At 40.2% G+C, this 14286-nt stretch overlaps 1 protein-coding gene across 1 annotated transcript in view; it reads left to right on the forward strand.

The window, feature by feature from the left end:
• Window positions 1-6286: 6286 nt before the first annotated feature.
• The window catches only part of TGM7 (transglutaminase 7), a 30429-nt gene continuing 22429 nt past the window's right edge, over window positions 6287-14286 (forward strand). Inside the window, 1 exon segment of the mRNA XM_024132794.1 lies at window positions 6287-6362. Coding sequence (XP_023988562.1) covers window positions 6287-6362 — 76 coding nt within the window.

Below are 14286 nucleotides of genomic sequence, written 5' to 3' on the forward strand. Positions count from 1 at the left end.
CTGAGGTACTTCACCATCTTGACTTGGTTTCCCTTAACCCTGCTCAACCCCTTTTAATTAGTATCTTCATTAAACTCTCCTCAACTATCCCCTTTAAATGGACCATCTTTCCTGGTGAGCCTTGTGAGATCCATGAAACATCTTAGGTATTCATCCTTAAAACTTGAGCCTTAATTTGTCATCTAAATTGTGAATACCTTGTGAAATTCGTGTGTCAAAAGGTAGTGGCTTTGTTGGTACTTAAGTGTACCACTTCAGTATTTCTTGTTAGTCTTCAATCCTTGAAACCTTAATAATAACTTGAGATTCTACAAGTACCTAAATTCTACAAGTACCATCAATGTTAACATCTTGATGGACTTAGTAGGACCGAGAATCTTTTTTCCCTAATATTTTAATTAACAACTTTGCATATAAATGCATGTAAAAAGTGTTCAATATGAAAACCAAGTAGCAAACACAAGCCTAGTGTATGGAGAGGGCAATGTTGGCTCTGTTGGATGAAGGTTCCCAGGAGAAGACAAACTGAATAAACTGTTGTTTAACTTCAGCTTCCCTGAGACTGCAGAGCCCTTTCTGGGAGAGTTATTAGTTACTGTCATGAGTCCTGGTAAACAAAGGACTTAACTATGGCTAGGCATCTGCAAGGCTATCAATGGGCCAGGTACTAGGTTACTGGCAGGACTGTGACTGGAAGGGGAAAAGGCTGCTCTGTATTTTTTAAGTTCACCACAAGCCTACCTCCAACTTTTAGGAGCAGATCGAAGCAGAACGTTAATGAAGTGAGTGTTCTCAGCTATGTAGTAGTTAGTACCAGAATTCTAACCTAGAAATAACTCCAAAGCCCAGGGTATCCCTTCCATTATGTTACTTCTTAGATGGTACCATCAACCATTATTATTTCATTACTTTGGGGCCATATAAAGGGGTGGGGGTGGGAGGGGGAGGCTGTCAGGAGAATATGGATGTATGCCAGACCTAAATTACTAGCACAGTGATGCCTATTCTCTCAAGTGCTGCCCAGTATGGTGCATTATGAGTAATTGGGCTTGTTCCACATTTCTATGTGATTACCAGATTAAGCATGCCCTCCACCTCTGACCCTACACATGCATCATACTCAGTCAAGGAGTTATTCATTTCTCAAGCTCTACTCTTTAGAGCACTTAGAGTTTTGTCCTCAACATTAACTCTGTGCCTTTGGAGCAGCACTCAGAGGTGCTGGATCCCAGTTTCATAACAGTAATCCACAGCAGTTAGAGATGTGGGCCAGATTAAGAACTGAAGTTGGACTATGTTTTTTGCTTCTCCATTTCACCTCTGAATATCTTTGTTTTAAAATTCTGGTATGGAGCTCTGGGGTAGTTATGAGAGGAAACTGCTGATCTTCATCCCTTTTTGCTCAACAATGGACTATGGTTACCCCATATCCATTGGAAATGAAATGAGTTCACTTTGCCAAAAGGCTAATCTAAGGGAGTAGGAACATGCATAAATGTGCTTGTGAGCACATGAATACAGGATTTTCCTAGGATGTGCTGATGCTTCACTGGGCATGACTTGGTGTGTAACTCTCAAAGTAAGTTTAACAGGGAGAGGAAAGACCATGCCCTAATATTTATGTGAAAAGTCATTTGCCACCTAATTGGCAGACTAAGACTGGGAAATAAATTGTAATAAGAATGATTTTTAGGATATTACACTACATAGAGCTTTTCTCATTCCCTAGCTTTTGTCCACATTTTTAGCCTTTTCTAATGAAAAGAGCCTCAACCTCTGATTCATGTTTAGACTTGCTATTTCAGGAAAAGTTAGCAAAACTGATCTTTCTTATTCATGGATACATCAGCAATTTAAGGAGGAAAAAAGCTTTGCCACCACCCTTCCTCCCCCATTGTTATGCTTTTTTTCTAATTTTCATTTCTTTCTCTATTAATATGTATTATACATACTATGTAATTCTTCATTGGCAGCTTTTTCATAAAGCCTGAATCTGACATTCCCTATCTCACAAGCTTCATCCCCTGCCACTCCTCCTCCCCTTATTGACATCCCACTTATATAGGAAGTATACCTGGGACCCAAAGGACAGAATACTGTTACATGCTTCCATTCTTTTACTTACCGTGTTCTCCCTGTTGGGACTCTTAAGACTGCCTCTCCTACCTTACTCTCAACCTCACTATCCCAACTTTGTTCATAAAAGTCCTACTTGACTCAAGGCTTATCTTTGGAAATCATTCCCTGGTTCGAATCCACCAACCTTTCAGGCTGGGATGGGTTACTCTTCTGTGTTGCCAGAGCACCCTGTAACTATCATCCATATTGTGTTATAATCTATTTTCTCATCTGTCTACTCACTAGATTGAAGATCCTTGAGGGTAGGGATAGTATCTTATTCACCATTGTATTTCCAGCACCTGGCACACTGTCAACATTGGAATTGAACAACGATCTCTCGTTGGGGTTTAACATCACCAGATCTTTCTCATACCTTTTTAATGAAATATATCCTGTGCCACTGGCTTCCTGGGGAAGAACAGAGTAGCACTAGTGAAAAATAGTACAATGACACCCCAAATGCAAGCCTGTCATACAAACCTGTGCCCTTGGTCAGAAGTGCAGAGAGAATCAGCCAGAACCTTTAGAACACAGCTGTGATTATAAACATCTGCTTTCGGGAACCCCTCTCTTAGTCCCGCTGCTTCCCCCATCTTCCACTCAGACATCTGGTGGGTAGTGACAGAGATAAGTAACCACAGAGACAGTGGATTTTTTTTTCTTATTTTAGAAGAAGACTAGCATATTAACCACATCTTAACTATAAAGAAGATCCACTCCATAGTGACTTGAGCCTACAATCTACCCTCTAGCCCAATTTCCTTTTGAGTTTGCAGTTTGGGTAAGATTTGCTTGTGGTCACTTTGGGTTTGAGCTGACCACCTAGACTCACACCAGTGTCAACTTGACTAGAGCACACAGCATCGAAGTTTCTGTACCCTGCTATGTGTTAGCCAACAGCTCATCGAAAAACCCTTATTGTTAATGATAAAATGAACTTATTTACAAAACAGAAACAGATTCACAAAGAAACCAAATTTATGGTTACCAAAGGGGAAAGTGGGGGAGGGATAAATTAGGAGTTTAGGATTAGCAGATACAAACTACTATATATCAGGTAGATAACTGAATCACTTTGCTGTACACGTGAAACTAACACAACATTGTAAATCAACTATAGTCTAATATAAAATAAAAATTACATTTAAAAAATAAAATAAACGACAAGGTCCTATTGTGTAGCGTAGGGAACTATATTCAATATCTTATAATAAGCCATAATGGAAAACTACTATATATCAGGTAGATAACTGAATCACTTTGCTGTACACGTGAAACTAACACAACATTGTAAATCAACTATAGTCTAATATAAAATAAAAATTACATTTAAAAAATAAAATAAACGACAAGGTCCTATTGTGTAGCGTAGGGAACTATATTCAATATCTTATAATAAGCCATAATGGAAAAGAATATGTATATATATGTATAACTGAATCACTTTGCTGTACACCAGAAACTAACACAACATTGTAAATCAACTTTACTTCAATTTTTTAAAAGGCTATAGATTAAAAAAAACTTGCTCTTTATTGTGTATATGCTCATTATAGAAATATTTAAAAAGCAAGATCTGATACATTTAAACATTTTCTAGGACTTTCTAACCATGTTGGAGTTACACTGTATGCCTTTTTTATAAGTTCTGAATAAAAATTTTCACAGCCACAAAGAAAGTTAACTTCAGGGGGATAGAATCAAGTGATTGATAGTTCTTGTGCATGACTCTTGTTCAGCTGGTGTCTGCATGACAGTTCCTCGGTTGATGAATCTCCTCTTTGATGAATGAGTGCCTTCTCTTGCTATATCTGATAAATCCCTAAGGTTACTAAGATTATGAAACTAAGATATATGGTATTATTCATGCTATTTTTTTTTTTTACAAGATGAGAACTATGGTCTACAAAATCAGCTCTGGGGACACCTGAGAAAAAGAATGCACAGGTGAAGAACCAAAGTACTGCTACCCAAGGTAGAAGAGAAGTAAATACAAACCTGAGGAGCACAGCAAATGTGTAGTCATTGGCAACCTGAATTAATGTTCTCTCATCCTGAAGAACTAACCAGACAGAACTGTGACAAAAATTCATGCTGGACAGCTAAGCCAATGGCAGCTGTGTAGTTTAAGCTCATGGGATTTGGAGTCAGATAGACCTGGGTTTGAATCCTGGCTTTCTTCCTTACTATCATGTGACCTTGGGAAAGTACTTAACTTCTGTAAACCTCAGTTCCCACATCTGTAAATGGGTGGTATAATAATGGTACCCACATCAAAAGTTGATGAGAGGGGCTTCTCTGGCGGCGCAGTGAGAGTCCGCCTGCCGATGCAGGGACACGGGTTCGTGCCCCGGTCTGGGAGGATCCCACATGCTGCGGAGCGGCTAGGCCCGTGAGCCATGGCCGCTGAGCCTGTGCGTCCGGAGCCTGTGCTCTGCAACGGGAGAGGCCACAACAGTGAGAGGCCCACGTACCAAAAAAAAAAAAAAAAACGTTGATGAGAGAATTTTATAAGACAATGTAAACAGAGCATTTTGGCACAGTGCAGAGCATACAATAAGGCTCAATAAATGTTAGCCCAGAACATGGCACAGGTAGGGAGGGATATTCTACAACCTCCCCTGAGTAGTTTGTCCCCAGTGCTTAACCAGTAAGTCCAATATATAATGACTGTTTAACACTGTGCTAGATCTTAAGCGGGAGAAACGTGGTCTCTTCTTCCCAAGAAGCTTACAATATAAAAAAAAGAATGCACACGGAACAACTGGAGAGCAATTAGAACGGACAGTGTAATGTTCAGGGACTCACAGAATATCCTTGAGAAATCAGATAAAGAGTTTGAGAGATGTTACACAGCTGCACAGGTAATTCTTGGCAAAATGGGTTTTGACTGGCATGGGAAAGAGTAGTCAAAGAATGCATCAAGGATAATATGAGAAAAATGCCTCGTATGGAAAGGATGGATTGAATATAGATGAACAGAGGCGAGAAGCGGGGCTTCCCAGGTTCAATTGTGATGATGCTTTTGGAATGCTTCCCAACACATTTTCTCCTCTTGATGATTCCTATTTGGTTCCCTTAGGTCACATAGCTTTTAACCCTAGGCCGTGAGGCTGGAGTACAAAATAAGGAGATAAGACATAAGAGAAGCACCTTCTAGATGGAAAGGGAGCTAAAGGTCCTCTGGTCCTGGAAGGGAGAGAAAAGGAGAGAGTATGGTGATCATCCGGATGACACACAGAAAGATGAGAAGCCTAGAGGGGAAGACAAAGTATACAAATGACTATTTAGAGTCTGATCAGTGCTGTGAAGGAGAATCCAAGTGTTCCAAGAGAGTAAATATGGGGTTTCAGCTAGTTAGAAAAAGCTTCTGTGAGGACAAACATTTCTACGGAGGTCTGGAGAGATGGTAGAAAGTGTGATCAGGGAAGGCATGGCTTGGGGAAAGACTTTAATTTGGGAATTTGGTAATTGGGCAAACCATCAAAAGATCAGAAAGCAAGTGAGAGGTAGAACTGTGGGCAATAGAGATGGAGATGTGGTCAGGGTAAATATGGTGGCAGAACATGTGAACCACTGGAGCAATGCAAGCCATTGGTGAGTTTGAAGCAAGGGTATGATCCAATCAGTTTAGGTCATATGTGGTGTCTTCAGTCTCCCTGAGAATAATCAAGCCAGGAGTACTGACAAGACTGAGATAGAGGCTGGACTTGGCTATGACAGTTTCTCCGTGGTCATGAATGTCTCCTCGAGCATCTTAGCAACAGATGTTGACACATGTTCTGTCACTCAACATGAATCTCACATTCTGAAGGATCATAAATATTATCATTATTACCAGTGAAACTGACAAATGTTTATAGAGAACTTTAAGGCTTCCACAAACACTGTCTACTTTATTCTCAAAGCAGCTCTGTGAAGTGAGCACTACTATTAGCCCCATTTTACATAGGAGTGAGGCTCTGGTCAATGCTTCCTTGCTTAAGGTCAAATAAAGTAAAAAAATCTCAGAAGGCCCGGAGCAGTATCTTAAACCAGGTTCTCTAACTCAGACACCTCTCTTCTCTCCATTTGGTCACACAACCCTCAAATAGCAGGTTCCAAACAGCTAATGAAATTTCGTAATATTTACAAGGATGAGTAAGAAATCATATGAATTCGGGAGATGCGTGGGGCTAACGAGTTCAATTTTGAAGATATTGAATCTGAAGTGACTGTAGGATCTTCAAGTGGAGAACCCAGTAGACACATATTAAGGGTGTGGAGCCAGGAGAGGATTATAATGTGTCTGTATCTATTTTAGAGTTAAAGATCTCAGAGCTTGCTGTCTTGTTGTGGGACAAATCCAATGGATTAACCTTAACAGAGGTTGGTCTTTTATCAACATAGAAATGATTCTATGGTTAAAACGCTTTTTTGTTCTGGAAACTAAATTTAAAGGTTGACTGTATTGGGCTTTTGTCTTCTAGGGGAAAAACCTATAGAGTAAACAGAAATAATATGAGCAGTCAAAGAACATGATTTGCAAAACCATAATGAATATTGATCTAACTTAATCAAATGATTATAACTTAATTAAAAATTAGTGGCCCAGTATAGTTGCTTAGCTAGATTCCAGGTGGGGGGGGCAATCATGTATAAGAAGCTGATGTGGGAACTATATTCAATATCTGGGGATAATTAACAAATTGAAGGAGAAAAACCATATGATCATCTCAATAGATGCAGAGAAAGCTTTTGACAAAATTCAACACCGATTTATGAGTGTTGGGACTTCCCTGGTGGCACAGTGGTTAAGAATCCGCCTGCCAGATGACATGATACTATACATAGAGAATCCCTAAGATGCTACCAGAAAACTACTAGAGCTAATCAATGAATTTGGTAAAGTAGCAGGATACAAAATTAATGCATAGAAATCTCTGGCATTCCTATACATTAATGATGAAAAATCTGCAAGTGAAATTAAGAAAACACTCCAATTCACCACTGCATCAAAAAGAATAAAATATCTAGGAATAAACCTACCTAAGAAGACAAAAGACCTGTATGCAGTCCCATTTACCATTGCAACAAAAAGAATAAAATATCTAGGAATAAACCTACTTAAGGAGACAAAAGACCTGTATGCAGAAAATTATAAGACACTGATGAAAGAAATTAAAGATGATACACATCGATGGAGAGATATACCATGTTCTTGGATTGGAAGAATCAACATTGTGAAAATGACTCTACTACCCAAAGCAATCTACAGATTCAATGCAATCCCTATCAAACTACCACTGGCATTTTTTACAGAACTAGGAAAAAAAATTTCACAATTTGTATGGAAACACAAAAGACCCCGAATAGCCAAAGCAATCTTGAGAACGAAAAATGGAGCTGGAGGAATCAGGCTCCCTGACTTCAGATTATACTACAAGGCTACAGTAATCAAGACAGTATGGTACTGGCACAAAAACAGAAATACAGATCAATGGAACAGGATAGAAATCCCAGAGATAAACCCACACACATATGGTCACCTTATCTTTGATAAAGGAGGCAAGGATATACCGTGGAGAAAAGACAGTCTCTTCAATAAGTGGTTCTGGGAAAACTGGACAGCTACATGTAAAAGTAGGAAATTAGAACACTCCCTAACCCCACACACAAGAATAAACTCAAAATGGGTTAAAGACCTACATGTAAGGCCAGACACTATCAAACTCTTAGAGGAAAACATAGGCAGAACACTCTATGACATAAATCACAGCAAGATCCTTTTTGACCCATCTCCTGGAGAAATGGAAATAAAAACAAAAATAAACAAATGGGACCTAATGAAACTTAAAAGCTTTTGCACAGCAAAGGATACCATAAACAAGACCAAAAGACAACCCTCAGAATGGGAGAAAATATTTGCAAATGAAGCAACTGACAAAGGATTAATATCCAAAATTTATAAGCAACTCTTGCAGCTCAATAACAAAAAAACAAACAACCCAATCCAAAAATGGGCAGAAGAACTAAATAGACATTTCTCCAGAGAAGATATACAGATTGCCAACAAACACATGAAAGAATGCTCAACATCATTAATCATTAGAGAAATGCAAATCAAAACGACAATGAGATATCATCTCACACCGGTCAGATTGGCCATCATCAAAAACTCTAGAAATAATAAATGCTGGAGAGGGTGTGGAGAGAAGGGAACCCTCTTGCACTGCTGGTGGGAATGTAAATTGATACAGCCACTCCAGAGAACAGTATGGAGGTTCCTTCAAAAACTAAAAATAAAACTACCATATGACCTAGCAGTCCCACTACTGGGCATATACCCTGAGAAGACCATAATTCAAAAAGAGTCATGTACCACAATGTTCATTGCAGCTCTATTTACAACAGCCAGGACATGGAAGCAACCTGAGTGTCCATCAACAGATGAATGGATAAAGAAGATGTGGCACATATATACAATGGAATATTACTCAGCCATAAAAAGAAACGAAACTGAGTTATTTGTAGTGAGGTGGATGGACTTGGAGTCTGTCATACAGAGTGAAGTATGTCAGAAAGAGAAAAAAAAATACCGTATGCTAACACACATATATGGAATCTTAAAAAAAAAAAAAGTCATGAAGAACCTAGAGGCAAGATGGGAAAAAAGACGCAGACCTACTAGAGAATGGACTTGAGGATACGGGGAGGGAGAAGGGTAAGCTGGGACAAAGTGAGAGAGTGGCATGGACATATATACACTACCAAATGTAAAACAGATAGCTAGTGGGAAGCAGCTGCATAGCACAGGGAGATCAGCTCGGTGCTTTTTGACCACCTAGAGAGGTGGGATAGGGAAGGTGGGAGGGAGGGAGATGCAAGAGGGAAGAGATATGGGGATATAAGTATATGTATAACTGATTCACTTTGTTATAAAGCAGAAACTAACACACCATTATAAAGCAATTATACTCCAATAAAGATGTTAAAAAATATCCTGGGATAAACCATAACGGAAAAGAATATAAAAACGAATGTATATATATGTATAATGGAGTCACTTTGCTATACAACAGAAATTAACACATTGTAAATCAATGACACTTCAATTAAAAAAAAGAATGAAGAAGCTGATGTAAGTACTGTAATGAAAAAGCTGGAAGTAATCAAGAATTCAATTTGATGTGTGATGTTTAGGGTTTTGTTTTTTTTAACATCTTTATTGGAGTATAATTGCTTTAAGATGTGTTAGTTTCTGCTGTGTAACAAAGTGAATCAGCTATATGTATACATATATCCCCATATCCCCTCCCTCTTGCATCTCCCTCCCACCCTCTCTATCCCTCTACCAATCAGGTTTATTGGCCGGAGACCTATAAATTAGACTAGCAAAAGACAGATTAACAAGAAAAAACAAATAGAAGTTTATGCTTCTATGTACATGGAAGTACCCTGTGATGAGTAATTCAAAGCAGTGCTGAGAATTTGGGCTTATATAGCATCTTAACAAGAGAACAATAAATTTTTAGAGAAGGGACAAGACAAAAGAAAAGGAGTTTCTAGGGCAGCAAATTCTCAGAAGGTAAATATGAGGGAACTAATGGAAGATAAGGGCTAATTAATACTCTGTTATATAGATTCCTCTGGTGCCATCTCTGGGCTGATGAGGGTCTAGAGCTGTCTCTGGTGATTAATTCCTGTCCTTCCTAGTACAGAAGGGAGGGGGGGACACCTTTACAAATTATGTCCTGCTTTTAGGCAAATGGGGGAGGGCAGAGACCTTTTCTTGTATCTGCTGTTTCTAAATTGCCTTCAGCTCAAAATAATCTTTATGCTGAAGTGGTATATTTGGGGATGGCATAATCTGCTGTCCTTCAGTATCAATCAATTTTCTCTAAAAAGTCTGTATGAATTTACACTCACACCGTATATGAAATATATGAGACAGTCCATTTCCATATGCCCTCACAAAATAAGTTGTTATTCTTTTAAACATTTCTGAATGGATCAAAGATGGAATCTCATTATTGTTTTAGTTTGCATTTCTCTGATTATAGCAAGACTTCTTAATATTTATAGCAACTTTTATATATAATGGATATTAATCCTTTGTTACATTTGCTACAAAAGACCTAATAATTTAACTTGTACAGCCAGCCAAGCAACACTTTTCTCCTGCCAGCAGCTCTTTGAATTGCTGAGTACTGGGTGTAAACAATCAAACAATATACTTAATCATGTAGACACCATTAAATGAAAATAATGCTTCAAAGAAACAACATAGTAGTACATGATTAACTGACAAATAAGTGGTTCAAAGTCTAAGAAATTGCAGAGCAGGAAAAGAGACTGGGTGGGTCCTGGAGCTGGTTATTTTCTGACTTGCTGGCATTCTAGGATGAGGAGGTTGAGATGGACTGTGGTTTCCATTGTGATCTTCAGACCCCAAGGGCTCTACAGAGTAACCAAGGGAAGCCCCTCCCCAGTTCTTCCACCAGAGCAGCTTCTCTTAGGTCTGTTTATTATGCCTTTATTTGAATAAAGCACAACAGTCACTTACCTGAAAAAAAAAGTGAAAACCTCCAGACCAACACCATAGGCCAGAGGTTAAGAGCTAGGTTCTGCAATCAAACTGTTTAAGTTTAAATGACAATTTTGCCACTTACTAGGTAGGTGACCCTGGGCAAGTTACTTAACCTCCCTAATGCTCTGTCTGCTCATCTGTAATTTGGAATTGGGTAGTTGTAGGGATAGAAGAGGATAATGCATAACACATATAAAGCCTGGCGCTTAATAACACTCAGTAAATGTTAGATAGATATGAAACTATTGTTACAGATGCTCCCCGTCCTAAAATGCCTGGGAAAAAATTCATGGAGGAGGTGGATGCTGAGTTTGCTTGAAGAATGGGTATAATGGGGACACGTAGAGATTGGGGAAGGTGCAGGATCATCCAGAGGTAGAGCTGGGCACGATCTATTTGGAGGCCACAACACAAGGGAAGCAGAATTTATTTATGGGCTAATAGGAGATAAGATTGGATACATGTGTTAGGACCCCCACTGTGGAGGGCTTTGAATGCTTGGCTAAGGAATTTGGACTTGAAACTTTAGGTAGTAAGACATTTTCATCCTTACACAAAAATGCTCTGCAGTAATCTCATCACATAGGAATCTTAATACGCTCTCACACAGATGCACCCTTTCATATTTCTTAAAAGGGAAGAAATGAAAAATAATGAAGTGTTTATTAAAGTCCCAAACTGACAATAACAATGAGAAGTGGAAAAAGAAAAGACACTGACAGAGAATTGGACTAAATGCAGGGACAAAGGTAGGACAAGGGAAGGAGCTGAGTCCACCTGACATTCAATGGCAGTGCCCATTCTCTGCTGGCTGTGCAAAGGATATTGTACCCTTCACCATCTCTGCCCAGAGCTTTCCAGTCCTTCACCAGTACCCCCTTGCCTGGGATGTTGTGGGCAGTGAATTCTTTCAACCTGCCCAGTCTTCATCCAAATTAGCTGGGGCCTTAGTAAACCTTGGAACTCAAGGTATTTCACCAGGGGTTTACTAGCCTGCCATGTGCCCATGGCCACCAGTCCCTTGCACACCAGGGTGGTCCCTCCTTTCTTCCTACCAACACTTTTGCCGAGGTCCTCATTAGCCTTTTGCCTAGATTATTGCAACAGAGTTCTCACTGCCCTTCCCACCCTTGTCTTGTTTCCCTCTGGTCTGGATTAATCCCGAAGTACAGCTTTGATCATGCCACTCCTGCTCAAAAACCTGCCTTTAGCAAGATTGGTTCAAGATGGCAGAGTAGAAGGACGTGCACTCACTCCCTCTTGCAAGAGCACAAACTGGAAAACACTTATACCACAGAAGTCCACCCACTGGAGTGAAGGTCCTGAACCCCATGTCAGGCTTCCCAACCTGGGGGTCCAGCAACGGGAGGAGGAATTCCTAGAGAATCAGACTCTGAAGGCTAGCGGGATTTGACTGCAGGACTTCAACAGAAGGACGTGCACTCACTCCCTCTTGCAAGAGCACCGGAATCACAACTAATGACTGAACAATCATTGACAGGAAGACACTGGAACTCACCAAAAAAGATACCCACATCCAGATACAAAGGATAAGCCACAACGAGATGGTAGGAGGGGCGCAATCACAATAAAATCAAATCCCATAACTGCTGCGTGGGTGACTCACAAACTGGAGAACACTTATACCACATAAGTCCACCCACTGGAGTGAAGGTTCTGAACCCCATGTCAGGCTTCCCAACCTGGGGGTCCAGCAACGGGAGGAGGAATTCCTAGAGAATCAGACTCTGAAGGCTAGCGGGATTTGACTGCAGGACTTCAACCGGGGGAAACAGAGACTCCACTCTTGGAGGGCACACACAAAGTAGTGTGTGCACTGGGACCCAGGGGAAGGAGCAGTGACCCCATAGGAGACTGAACCAAACCTACCTGCTAGCGTTGGAGGGTCTCCTGCAGAGGTGGGGGGTGGCTGTGTGTCACTGTGAGGACAAGGACACAGGCAGCAAAAGTTCTGGGAAGTACTCCTTGGCGTGAGCCCTCCCAGGCTCCGCCATTAGCCCCACCAAAGAGCCAGGTAGGCTCCAGTGTTGGGTCGCCTCAGGCCAAACAACGAACAGGGAGAGAACCCAGCCCCACCCATCAGCAGACAAGCGGATTAAAGTTTTACTGAGCTCTGCCCAACAGAGCAACACCCAGCTCTACCCACCAACAGTCCCACCCATCAGGAAACCTGCACAAGCCTCTTAGATAGCTTTATCCACCAGAGGGCAGACAGCAGAAGCAAGAAGAACTACAATCCTGCAGCCTGTGGAACAAAAACCACATTCACAGAAAGATAGATAAGGTAAAAAGGCAGAGGGCTATGTACCAGATGAAGGAACAAGATAAAACCCCAGAAAACAACTAAGTGAAGTGGAGATAGGCAAACTTCCAGAAAAAGAATTCAGAATAATGATGGTGAAGATGATCCAGGACCTTGGAAAAAGAATGGAGGCAAAGATGGAGAAGATGCAAGAAATGTTTAACAAAGACCTAGAAGAATTAACGAACAAACACCTAGAAGAATTAAAGAATAAAGAAACAGAGATGAACAATACAATAACTGAAATGAAAAATACACTACACGGAATCAATAGCAGAATAACTGAGGCAGAAGGACAGATAAGTGACCTGGAAGACAGAATGGTGGAATTCACTGCCGTGGAACAGAATAAAGAAAAAAGAATGAAAAGAAATGAAGACAGCCTAAGAGACTTCTGGGACAACATTAAATGCAACAACATTTGCATTAGAGGGGTGCCAGAAGGAGAAGAGAGAGAGAGAGGACCTGAGAAAATATTTGAAGAAATTATAGTTGAAAACTTCCCTAACATGGGAAAGGAAAGAGCCACCCAAGTCCAGGAAGTGCAAAGAGTCCCAGGCAGGATAAACCCAAGGAGAAACACACCAAGCCACATAGTAATCAAATTGACAAAAATTAAAGAAAAAAATCATTAAAGCTACAAGGGAAAAAAGACAAATAACATACAAGGGAACTCCCATAAGGTTAACAGCTGATTTCCCAGCAGAAACTCTACAAGCCAGAAGGGAGTGGCATGATATATTTAAAGTGATGAAAGGGAAGAACCTACAACCCAGATTACTCTACCCGGCAAGGATCTCATTCAGATTCGATGGAGAAATCAAAAGCTTTACAGACAAGCAAAAGCTAAGAGAATTCAGCACCACCAAACCAGCTCTACAACAAATGCTAAAGGAACTTCTCTAAGTGGGAAACACAAGAGAAGAAAAGGACCTACAAAAACAAACCCATAACAATTAAGAAAATGGTAATAGGAACATACATATCGATAATTACCTTAACCGTGAATGGATTAAATGCTCCAACCAAAAGACACAGGCTCACTGAATGGATACAAAAACAAGACCCATACATATGCTGTCTACAAGAAACCCACTTCAGACCTAGGGAGACATACAGACTGAAAGTGAGGGTATGCCATGAAAATGGAAACCAAAGAAAGTTGGAGTAGCAATACTCATATCAGATAAAATAGACTGTAAAATAAAGAACGTTACAAGAGACAAGGAAGGACACTACATAATGATCAAGGGATCAATCCAAGAAGACGATA

Source organism: Physeter macrocephalus, chromosome 11 (genome assembly GCF_002837175.3).
Source record: "Physeter macrocephalus isolate SW-GA chromosome 11, ASM283717v5, whole genome shotgun sequence".
Classification (NCBI taxonomy): domain Eukaryota; kingdom Metazoa; phylum Chordata; class Mammalia; order Artiodactyla; family Physeteridae; genus Physeter; species Physeter macrocephalus.